This window comes from Bidens hawaiensis, unplaced genomic scaffold (assembly GCF_021521415.1).
Source record: "Bidens hawaiensis isolate Kalapana, Puna unplaced genomic scaffold, B.hawaiensis_p1.1 tig00041689_1, whole genome shotgun sequence".
Lineage (NCBI taxonomy): Eukaryota > Viridiplantae > Streptophyta > Magnoliopsida > Asterales > Asteraceae > Bidens > Bidens hawaiensis.
In genome coordinates this window covers 19,576-31,984 of record NW_027505733.1, presented here as the reverse complement: position 1 = coordinate 31,984, position 12,409 = coordinate 19,576, and the positions used below count along the sequence as shown (strand labels likewise).

The 12,409-nt window shown below is 33.3% G+C and overlaps 1 protein-coding gene across 1 annotated transcript; it reads right to left on the bottom strand.

Moving 5' to 3' along the window:
- Positions 1-1,249: 1,249 nt before the first annotated feature.
- On the bottom strand, positions 1,250-3,567 carry LOC143615024 (putative pyridoxal 5'-phosphate synthase subunit PDX1). Its single transcript, XM_077088282.1, has 2 exons — positions 3,049-3,567; positions 1,250-1,843 (listed from the first exon to the last, which is right to left on the bottom strand). Exons 1-2 carry the CDS (start codon positions 3,560-3,562, stop codon positions 1,428-1,430), a joined length of 930 nt encoding a protein of 309 aa, XP_076944397.1. The 5' UTR covers positions 3,563-3,567; the 3' UTR covers positions 1,250-1,427.
- Positions 3,568-12,409: the final 8,842 nt, after the last annotated feature.

The following is a 12,409-nucleotide window of genomic DNA, read 5'->3' as shown; positions in this document are numbered from 1 at the left end:
TTGAGGGGGAGGGGGGGGGGGGGGCTACTTGTGACTAAATTAACACATGACACAAGTTTAAGAGAGAGAAAAAAAAGTGGGAAACTAAGAAACTCTTCATTTTACATGTAAATAAAATGCTAAAAAAGTTCACTTTTTTATGTAAAAAATCATTTTTATATAATCTTTTTAGAGTTTTTAACTTATAGGGTTAGGTTATAATAGAAAGTATAGTTTTTGTAGGAAGGATAAGAAGTAATCTTAGTCATTGATTTTAAACATGGAGGGTTGAGATTAGTTTAGAGGGAAATCAAGTGTGAACATAAGGGGAAGGGTATAAAAGGAATAACACATTTGTTGACTTTCTCTCTCCACATGCCAAATTCCCCCATCATTTTAAAACGTCCATAACTTTTTTTACTACGTTTTTATTGAAAAACAAATTTACCATAATAACGAGTGTCTTTTATCTTTAATATGAGTACCATATTGTAATATAAAAATTAAAAAAAATTAGTGGGTTTTATACAAATTGTATTTTACCAAATTGTGTTTTACAAAATTGTGTTATACAATAGTATTTTTCATTGTGTTTTTTTTCATTGTGTTTTTTACATTGTGTCATACAATTGAGTTTTTTATTGTGTTTTTATCATTGTGGTTTTTTTCATAGTGTTTTTTTCCATTGTGTTTTTCATAATGTTTTCCATTGTGTTTTTTCGGACTTTTCCGGCGAGGTGGTGGCGGTGGGTGACGGATGTGGTGGCGGTGGTCGGTGGATTGGTGTTGGATGTAGGAGATGAGTGAAGATGTAAGTGGATTTTATGTAAGTGGGTTTTTGAAATGAATGTAAGTGGGTTTTGAGATTGAAGTAAGTAGGTTTTGATATAAAAGTGTTAAGACAAAAATACCCTTCTTCCTAGCCTTCTTAGGAAAATCAAACTTCTTATTTGAACCTAACCCTTAACTTATAAACACGTGTAAAAGCAGTTTTCTAAAAAAAATATATTTTCAGTTTAAAAACAGTAAAAAAAATCTTTTAGAAAATTAATTTTTTTATTCAAATGTCTTGTACATGCATTTATAAACAAAATGTCCAAAAAGATTCATGTTAAAACTAATTTTTATATGTGAAATCGAACTTTATATTATTTTTTCACATGCAAAATAAAAAGTTTCTCACTTTTTTTGAGTTTCCACTCAAACCTTTTACAAATTCAGTAACATATGTGTTAAGTCTTTATCCAAATATAACTAAACCAAAATAACTAAAGAAGACAAAATCAAGATTAAATACATAGTCTGCAAATACAAATGTTTGTAACAATAACCACCACAACAATAGTCGTATAGTTTCTTGTTTCTTAAAACATAAGAAACTTAGCTAAGATTCCCAAACCTAAATAGACCACAAAGCTATTATAGCCCATTCCATGTCCCCGTCAACATTACTCGGACCGGTTAGCGTACCTTTCCACATTCTTGTCAAGGTTCAACCCGACCATAGCTTCACCCAACCCACAACTCACCTCTGCAAGTACCTTTGGGTCGGTGTAATGTGTGACCGCCTGAACAATAGCACGAGCCCTGCGAGCTGGATCACCGCTCTTGAACACACCAGAACCAACAAACACACCATCACATCCCAACTGCATCATCAGAGCTGCATCAGCTGGTGTAGCAACACCACCGGCTGCAAACTGCACCACTGGGAGCCGCCCTAGTTGCTTTGTCTGCATCACCAAATCATATGGGGCCACGATTTGCTTTGCGAAAGTGTAAACTTCGTCTTCATCCATGTTTGCCAAAACTCGAATGTCACCCATCACAGACCTCACATGTCTCACTGCCTCAATTATGTTACCTGCAAATCATAACCAAAATATAATTAAGCAGTTGTAACTTGTAAACAAAGATTGCCTGAACACCAAATTAAAACTGATTTCTCTTACAGAAACTAATTCTATTTAAGGGAGCCTAAACTTAAAACTCTAATAAAAAGATTCTTATTTAATAATATTTAGCAAGTAAATTATTTATTTAAATAAACATAAAACAATTATATAAAGTTGTGTGGTCAACACATCCATTTAAACTGAACTCCTGTACACCATACAATAATATTGCTTATCCTGTGCAGCACACTATGTTGTGCTTCTGCCCCCTAATTATTCTAAGTAGTTAAAAATAATAATAATTACTTTCATACACCCTCAAAGATCCTGTTGCAAGTGTCTTTTTCCACTAGAAATTTTATAAAGCAACTCCTATTAGGCTATTATAGCTATAAGCATACTTCATTTTCTCTTCTTGGTATTCAAATTTTATATATTAATGTAATAATAAAATCATTAGCCAACGCAAGTTGCAAGCTTGAAGTTTTAAACAGTGTCACGACAGCTGAACCGTTAAAACTGAACCGTCAACAAATACACATCTAGGAATTGCAACAGTTTAACCGTTCGATTCTTCATGAACCGCACGCCTACAGATTAAAAATCCCATCTAGTAAATTAAGAGCTGGAATACTGATATAAAACAAACAATAAATAAAAGACAAAAACTTCACACATTATCCTTTCAAAACCAAACTACCAGGTAAACAGAAACATAAACAGGAGACATAAACAGGAGGACATTCATAAGCATATTCATAAAATAAAAATACATGATGGTTTAACTAACAACACAATTATTATTTAATGTTGTTTAAAAATAAAATAGAAAATGAAAATATATGAATAAATATGATTGATTGAAAAAACATGTGGCTCCACCTCCCCTGGCGTCGCGTTAAAGTGATGCGGCAATAGGTTAACAACGTCCACGACACATGTTCTTAGCTTTATCCGGTTTCAGTATTCGATTAAAGAGAAAATTCTCAAAATAGCCTTTTCTAGATGGAGAAAGTCCAAAATAGCCCCTTTTTCCATAGAAATTTTTAGAATTTGAACTTGAGAGCCGCATTGGGAAAAGATAATTATTATTACGAGGGAGCAGGCTAAATTTTTAAAGAAGAAAGATAGAGATCAGACCAAATTTGGGAAAATATTGGGGCTAACAACATACCAGTTCCAGCTTCCCCTTTAGTCCGAATCATGGCAGCCCCTTCCCGAATCCTCCTCAAAGCCTCCCCCAAATTCCGGCAGCCGCAGACAAACGGAATCCTGAAATTATGCTTATTAATATGATTCATGTCATCAGCCAACGTCAACACCTCACTCTCATCCACGTAATCCACACCAATAGCTTCCAAAATCTGCGCCTCCACAAAATGACCAATCCGAGCCTTCGCCATAACCGGTATGGTCACCGCCTGCTTAATCTCCTTAATAAGCTGCGGGTCACTCATCCGAGCCACGCCGCCTTGCGCACGGATGTCGGCTGGCACACGTTCAAGTGCCATCACGGCGCATGCACCGGCTTCCTCGGCTATTCTCGCTTGCTCGGCGTTAACCACGTCCATTATAACGCCGCCTCGGAGCATCTGGGCAAGCCCAACTTTGACGGAGAAAGTGGATTTCTTGGGTTCGGTGGTTAGTGCGCCGTTGCCGTAAACTGCTACAACGCCGGTGCCGTCCATGTTGATGGGTTCAAAGTGGTTTTGGGGAGAATAAGATTAAGATTGTGTCAGATGGAATGAAGTATTGGTGGGTTTTGAGGTTTGTATGTGTTCTATATATTTTGGGGATGGTGAAGGAGGGGTAGGGATTTGAGGTTGTGACTTTTTGTTTGTTATGGTCCTTATAGTTATATTATTTGGCAAAGTTAGAGCTCTCAAGTTTTTTTTTTTTGTTACTTTTAATTATCTTTGTAACAACATAAGACTCGATTCGGCCCTTGTTCTATCACTAGACACGGGCGTTAATGATATAATATTTTTCCTAAATAAGAGATGGTCAAAAGAGCGACGTATTTTGGCGTCCTGTTCGTGAAAATTTTCACATAACGATGGATCAAGGAGAACATCAGAACCAAGACATTGTGTTGGAAAAATGGACGACAATGCGTTGAAAACTTGGACAACTTAACTCTATCATAAACCGACTTTTAAATAGCCATAGGAGAGCAAATGAAGTAGACATCTTAGTTTAGGGTACGCACAATTTACATCCGAGTACCACCACTTGTATAATATGGAAAAACCTTGGGAAGTTTTGAGGAAAATCTCAAAGTAGCATCTCGCCCCTTTTAATGGGTCAATTGTTTAAACTGTTGAAACGTCAACTTTCAATGATCATGTCTCGTCGCAACCCTATTTGGATGCGCGTTCACATAAACATCTTAATGACACGGATGATAAGATTGATCTCCAGGATGAACTAGTTTATTCAATTAGGAGAGATAAAAACAAATAGAAAACGATGGCTCATATTCGTCAGTATTCATTTCGGAGGTCAATGAGAAAATTTAAAGTTTGGACTTGACAGTCAAATGACTACTAGTTTTTAGGGAGTAAAAACCAAAGATCCAAACATAAAATTCTTGCAAAAAAGACATCTCACGTATAACTGGGTGTGCTTGTGAAATTTAAGCAAAAAGACATGCTGTGATCTTAGCAAATTATAGCAACAACTGAATTTAATGTCCTGGTATCATATTTGTATCCCTCCTCGTATTTTTATGTATTTCTTTTAGTTTATTTGTTACTTTTTTCGTAATTTGTAATTTCATTTTAACTTTGTGTTGTTTTAATTGACTAAATTAGTACTAAATGGTTAAATCATTATACATTTTAAAAGGTTTTGTTAATAAACGATCATTTATTTACAGATAATAACTTTTACAATTTTTAGTTACTTCACTACACTTCATCAAATCGTGAAATATAGCAAGTCAAAGTAATTGGATATAAAAAAGATAAATTGTGTTACATTATTCACTTACGTACGTTTGATGATTTACGATACAAAGATAAAACACTTGTTTTGTTTCATGATACCAACTCTTTCTACTAATATGTTGTTTTAGCAATAATAGTTTAGATTAAATAGTGTGTGCTGGGAGATAAATAAATAATAGTTTGAGGGTGTAATGAGGAAGTTAACATCTTAACTTGTGAGCTGAATACGTGGCCCTTAACAATTCCAGTCATAGACAGATGTTGACAATTAAGGTAAAAAGTTATTAATATTTTCTAATAGAAATCAATGCAAATAAGGAATTGAACGTCACTCTTATTATTTACTTTTAACGGAGTTTTTTTTTTCTTTCCTTTATTTTTAATTTATTTATCAAAATAAGTTTTTCAAATGAAAAACGCTCAAAATAGACTTTTAATAACAAGAGATTTCAAAATTTTCCTTTGAAAATTGTTTTTTTATATTTCTCTCTCTTCTAACACATTGTCGTCGATGTGTTAGGTATTCTTGTCGAGAAGTTAGCTAACACATAATCAATGACGTGTTAGATCTTTAAACACATAGTCAACGTTAGGCCTTTAAACACATTATCAAAGATGTGTTAGGCATTCAGACACATAGTAAAAGATGTTTTTTAACCTCTTGTTTGTTTTTTTAATATTATGTTATCATAACTAATTTTACTTATATTTGGTTTTCTTTTATAATTTTTAATATATAAAAAAGTTATAGAACAAAAACCTAATATAACTAAAATTAGTTATAATAATAAAATATTAAGAAAACAAACAAGAGACTAAACACATTTTAGACCATGTGTTTGGATATATAATACATCTTTGATCATATGTTTGGAGGCCTAACACATTGTTGACTATGTGTCAGCTAACTCATCGGTGGGACTACTTAACACATCGCCGTAGATGCGTTAAAAGATGGACAAATCTAGAAAAACGATTTTGGGGAAACAAATTTAGAATCTCTCACCATTAAAAGACTATTTTAGGAATTTTCCCCGTTTCAAAATTATTATTCAAAATAGGTTCTTTTTAATGAAAATCTTAAATTTTAGTTTCTCACTCCTAATATTATTGGTTAACACTAATTAACAAATAATTTTGATTTAATATATTTATTTTAAAATTAGAAATTAAAAAAAAGTATTTTTTTTGCCAATAAGCTATTGGCGGAGTATGGTTTTTGTGGTGTGACAAAAATGACCATGTTTAACGAAATCTACCTTCAATCGGTGTGTGTGTAGGGTTGAGTTCAATGGAGAAATCATATTAGTGTGAGAAGTTGGAGAAATCTTTTGAACCAATCAAAAATTTTCTTTTGTTTTTTTCTTTTAATTAATTGCAAGGATATAATGGTAAAGATTAAAATGTTTATATATGGTAAGTTTTAAATTATGGAAGTTTTAAAATGAATTAACTTTTTATTATTTTACTTATTTGTTTATTAAATTAACAATGCATCCTGATTCATTTTTTTTATTCGTATTACATTTCTTATTATATTGATATAAGTCATATTTCACGTAAAATCCACTACACCATCCTACATATCAACTAAACGCGTTCACTTTGGGCAGGTAGACCATTTCCTTCCCAGTTCCCACAAACATACTTTGTTAAATAGATTATTATGAATAAAGGCACATTACTAGTGCAATTTTTTTTCATCTCATAGCATTTTATATGATTATCTAATCTTCTTTAATGTTGTCTTTTTTATCATTATTAAAAGTAAAAGTTGATTATAAACAACCAACGTACGTTACATTAAATGAAACGAATACATTGAAATTTAACTATGGTCAATTTATTAGTTCAAAGTAACACTAAACATCATAAAAGTAACTTGTATAACCAAGTTAACCAATTCTTCAAAACTTTCTAAAAGTCACGAATCAAGTTCTCAATCAACGGGTGATGTCGGTGATCCCGAACTTAGAAAACATAAGTCTCTTCAACACTAGCCTACACATAACCCAATACATAATTTTCAGATAAAACCCTACACAACTTATAGAATAATCCTACACAACGTACTTACACATATCGTTATATACACTTAAATTAATACCTACACAGCCTACACAATTTGCAAAAATATTAAAAAACACTACACAATGCTCAGTTATTACCTACATAATTTTTAAAAAAAACTTACACAATTTTTAAAAAAAATCAAGTACCTATATGTAGAAAACCAATACATAGTTTTTAGATAAACCCTACACAATTTACACATAACATAATATATACTTAAATTTATAACTACACATCCTACACGTTATTTTATTTATTTATTTATTTATTGATTTTCATTTGTTATTTATATTTTTTATTTTTCTTATTGTATAAATTGTTAGTTTTGTTATTTGTATACCTATATCCATTATTGTTTATTTTTTTACTTTTTTTATTTTTTGTGTTTTATTTTGATTTTAATTTTTAATCACATTAAATATATAAAGATATATTATTTAACATACTAAAAAAATTGTTGCTTATAAGTTCATGCTTTACAATTCGAAATTTTTATGTTTTTGTTGCATAAAAGCATGTGTAGGTTCTATGCACAAACATATTTTGGCAAAACGTTGTAACCACACATATTATGCATTGACAAAATAAAATATATCAAACGAAACATATCATTATAAAAAAACAAGTAATGCATTCTATTTTAGGTATATCATTAAAGTATATGTTTATCATAACAACGTAGGGATAAACAAATATAATGTATTCTATGTAGGTTTATTATTTTAGTGTATGTTTATAATATCACTGTAGGAAAAAATAACAAATGTATTCTATGTGGATTTATCATTAAAGTGTAGGTTAATCATAGCATTGTAGGAACACATTTGCAACTATGTAGGCTCAACATCAACTAATGTTGGTAACTCCATCATGTTTGCATGTGCAGAAGTCTACATATCACATTGTATAGGAGTTTGTATAGGTGGTCAATTGGTTCAGAGTTAGTGTAGGAGTCTATGTTCTTTGCGTATGAATCTGTATTAACAAATGCATTTTTGTAAACTGGTGTATAGTATTTTAGAGTCAATGAGATTATCTCTGACATTTATGAGTTTCTATATTTGTTATAACAACGAAATTACAGCCCTACCCTTTTCTATTAAACTCATTAAAAACATATACATATTATTACAAAAATGCCATAATCAATGTAAGCCTTTGATCACTATATCTAATGGCCAGGATTCATTTCTCCAATTTCTCACTTTAATTTCATTTCTCCACTGAACCGTCCCCTATATATATATACACACTAAGTTATTATCTTTTTATACTTAAATTAATTTATCATTTTTTATTTTGTTGTTAACACTTAAAGTTATAAATATAGTTGCAATGTTGGTCAAGTGGATGTTCGGATGCGGAAAATATCAAGGCGGTCCTAAACGAGTACAAGAAAACGTGCCATGCTCGAAATGTTTCGTAAACTACAATGCATGGAAGGTTATACAAAACTATTGTAAATGGGAACCCCTGTCATTGATACACTCTATCATGTATAAAGCTAAGGTGCTGTTTGTTTTTGAAGACAAAAGGTCTGCAATCTGATTTCATCTGATTTCATGTCTGCAACTGAAGATGTGGTCTGAAGGTCTGCAATCTGAAAATATAATACTGTTTGTTTTATAAACTGGGTATCGTCTGCATAAGCTGAAAATTGTTACCTATCATACATATCACAATAGACAGAAGTCATTTAACGTCTGTAGACTAGTAAAATAGTTGGTGGTGGGCGGTGGGTGGTGGTGGTGGACGGTGATGGTGGTGGATGGTGTTGGTGGCGGATGGTAGGTGGTGGTTGTGGGTGGTGGTGGCGGACGGTGGTGGTGGTAGTGGACAATGGTTGTGGCCGACGGGTGGGTGGTGGTGGTGATGGATCGTGGTGGGTGGTGGTGGTGATGGACGGTGGTGGTGGGTGGTGGGTGGTGGACGGTGTTGGTGGCGGATGGTAGGTGCTAGTGGTGGGTGGTGGTGGCGGAATGTGGGTGGTGGTAGTGGACGATGGTTGTGGCTGACGGGTGGGTGGTGATGGACGGTGGTGGCGGTGATGGACGGTGGTGGCGGTGATGGGTGGTGGTAGTGGACGGTAGTTGTGGCGGACGGTGGTGGTGGCGGACGGTGGGTGGCGGCGGTGATGGACGGTGGTGGTGGCGGACGGTGGGTGGTGGTGGTGTTGAACATTGGGTGTTGGTAGGATGTTAAGAAGTGTGAAGATGTTTGAAGAAGTTAGACAATAGCTTCTTTTTTAAGACCATAAAAGCAGTTTGCATATCTTATTTAAAAGAAAAAAACAACCAGTTTTTAGAAGCTTATGTCTGTGCGCCCGCAGACATAAGCCTTCTGCAGATGTTTTAAGCAAAAACAAACACAACCTAAGTGAGTTTTTAAGATCGAGGTAACAAAAGAACCACCATCGATTACAGGGTTCGATTGTGGCGCGGTTAACTTAAATAACTTAAAACGTAATACTCCTCCTTAAGTCTACAACAAACTATAAATCATCTTTGGGCAATAAAGAAATGGTATTTATAAAAATTAAAATTTAGATAAATTTAATAATAAACCAAAAACTACTCTATTTCATCTAACTGGTTTTGATTAAACACATCCCATATTGGTTATATATATATATATATATATATATATATATATATATATATATATATGATGATAAGGGGTCGATTAACCTCTAATTAATCGCTAGTTGCCTGCTTACTGTAACAACTCGGTTTTCCGCGTACTGATTCAAACCCGTTACTTGACCCATTTATATTCGAGGAATTTAAACCATGAAAAATAATCACGTTTATCGAGGATTTCTATACAAATTATATTTATTTAATATATATATAACTTTGGAAAATATACATTTATAGCCCGAAAATATACTTTAATCTATACTTGTTTCCACCACAATTCTCTAGGGACTGAAGTGCAATTGTTACGTATTATACTTATAACCCATTTAACCAGGATCCGTAACCTGTTAACCCATGACCCGTATACCTAATTCGTGATCCGTTTAGCTTGCTTGAGCCTCAATTATCGCTATAAATTAACAATTTGATCGTGTTTGTGATATCCCGTATCACTATCGGACTAAACGACACTGGTAATTAGGAAACAAGATCTTATATAACGCAAATTGATTCGTTTAATAAACCGCGGTGACCTAAATTCAATTATATATGCTAGGCTTAACCATAAAACAATTAATCGTGTCTGCAGCCCTCTCATATCAACGCAAACTAAAACCCCATAGTTAATTTGATTATCGAAGTCCGTAGTACCCTGTTCGTGGTTCCTCTTTTCCGGCACTATTTCTTCGCAATTGGAACGAGTTTTAAACATCGATCTAGGTAATTAAATATATGGTTCAGTTCGTTTTGATAAGCCTTACAATAACCCTAACATTAATTTGTCAAATGATTAACGGGTTGATTGATTTATGATCTAGGGTTCTTGGTTGTAATCTGTTTATGTTTATAACAGATCTGTTCAAACTAATAACCAACAAAACCCCCTAGCCTAGTGGCTAGGGGTGTACATGTTAAAACTCGTGTGGCTGGTCTGCGCGGGTTTGAACCCCACCAAGCCCGATATTTTTGGTTATTTTATTTTTATCTCTACTATATATAACATACGAGTTAGGGACCTCTTAAATTTTAAGAGGTACCTAATTTGTTGCTAGAAGAACAACTCACATGGCATGTTTTTTTGAATTTTGAGGGTTAACTTTGTCTTTTCAATCAATACATAACCAAAAAATGGATTTGGTAGAGATATATTTTCAATATTTAAGGCTTTTTTTGTAAATTTATACAATATTTACTTTTCCAACCCCTCATCTTTCTTCATATATTTCTCAAATATGTTTTTTTTACTATTCCTTTTATATATTTGAGTATATTATGTTTTTAAAAAAAATCGAACATACTATTGTAACGTTCTTATTTTTATCTACGTTTTGATATAAATTTTATTGAAAACCGAGATGCAAATTATAAGGTACAAGTCATTGTTGCTTCTATTTACAAGTGTTTAAAGCGTAAAATTGCAACCCTTTTCTTTATAATTTTGGCAGTTTTTCCCCCTTATTCGGTTACTAATCTCTCCCATTGTGCTGATTAATCTCTCGCACTATCAGTCTTCTGATTCCCAAATTAACGGCACGACTCACATTCACCCATGGACAAAGAAGGCCCTAATCAATCGCCGATGAAGATACATGCTATAGAGGAATCTGCTCACCACAATGAACAAAGCTGCTTAATTTGTGCGTATATACCGAGCAGTTGCGATACAACCAACCGGCAATTCCATTAATTCTTTAAATCTGCGGCGGTAACGATACACAGGTTCGACACCTACTCAATGTTTTTCAATTTTGGTCTTATATGTCACAATGTATTCGCTACATGTTCAATTTTGTTGTAATCTTTAATATATTGACAAATAAAAGGATCCAATTACAATAGTGTAATGGAATCATATCATGTTATTATACAAAACCCTGATCTGGTAGACGCTAAACGACTACCTAAAAGGTTTCGGTTGCCTAAAAATCAAACTTTTCATCTATTTGGATGATAAACTCTACTATACTAGCAGTTGGTTTTAGGAGGCCTACAGTGGTTGGTTGTGATTGTTCGAATACATGTGAACTTGATATTGTATTTTTAGATATCTAGCTCCTTTTTTTTTGCTGGTAAAAAAAAAAAGATTTGTAACTCCTTCTAAATAATTTTACTGCTACTGTTGAGGTTTAAACTGATCTCATTGTGTCAATGTTGCAGGCTTTTATGGATTCATGTTGATGACTTAGTGATTATGTTATCTGAAGCCGTATTGAATCCATCTTATAGAAGTGAAAATTTTCATTGTTTACAAAATTATAAAGTTACTAACCTGTCCCTAGCTTTCAGGATTAGTAAATGGAACCGCACCAAATCCTGTTCGTCTCGCTGAGATGCGTGAACACCTGAGCTCGGTCATCGGCCAACCCTCATGGCTACTCGTACCCGACTTACCTCTCAAAGCAACCCTGGGAGAAGGGCTACTTTGGTAATTACAATCATATTTGCATGATATATCTGTTTAGTTTTAATATGTTGGATCTAATCATGAAATGATAGTATTTTAGACTTAAATTCGGATATTGACCTTTACTTTTAATTAGTGTTTGTTTTGTTTTCCTTTATGTTCATTTGTATTCATTTATGTTCGTTAGCCGTTCTGTTAGAACATGAAAAAGAAAATTTGTTTGTTTAAATGTGTGAACATGAACAAGCCTCGTACGTGTTCTTTCGATTCATTTTCAGGTCTATCTGTTTTTTAGTCGAATTTTTTTTTCACTTAATCCAGTATAGAAAATTATGAAAGGGTTCTTAGTGGATTTGAAGCAACTGCATCGATAAATCATTGCTTAATACCACCAAGGTATTTGAAAAGATGATTAATCATTTTGATAAGTTAGACAGTTTGTTGAAGGTGTGTTTTAGTCTCTTTTTTTTA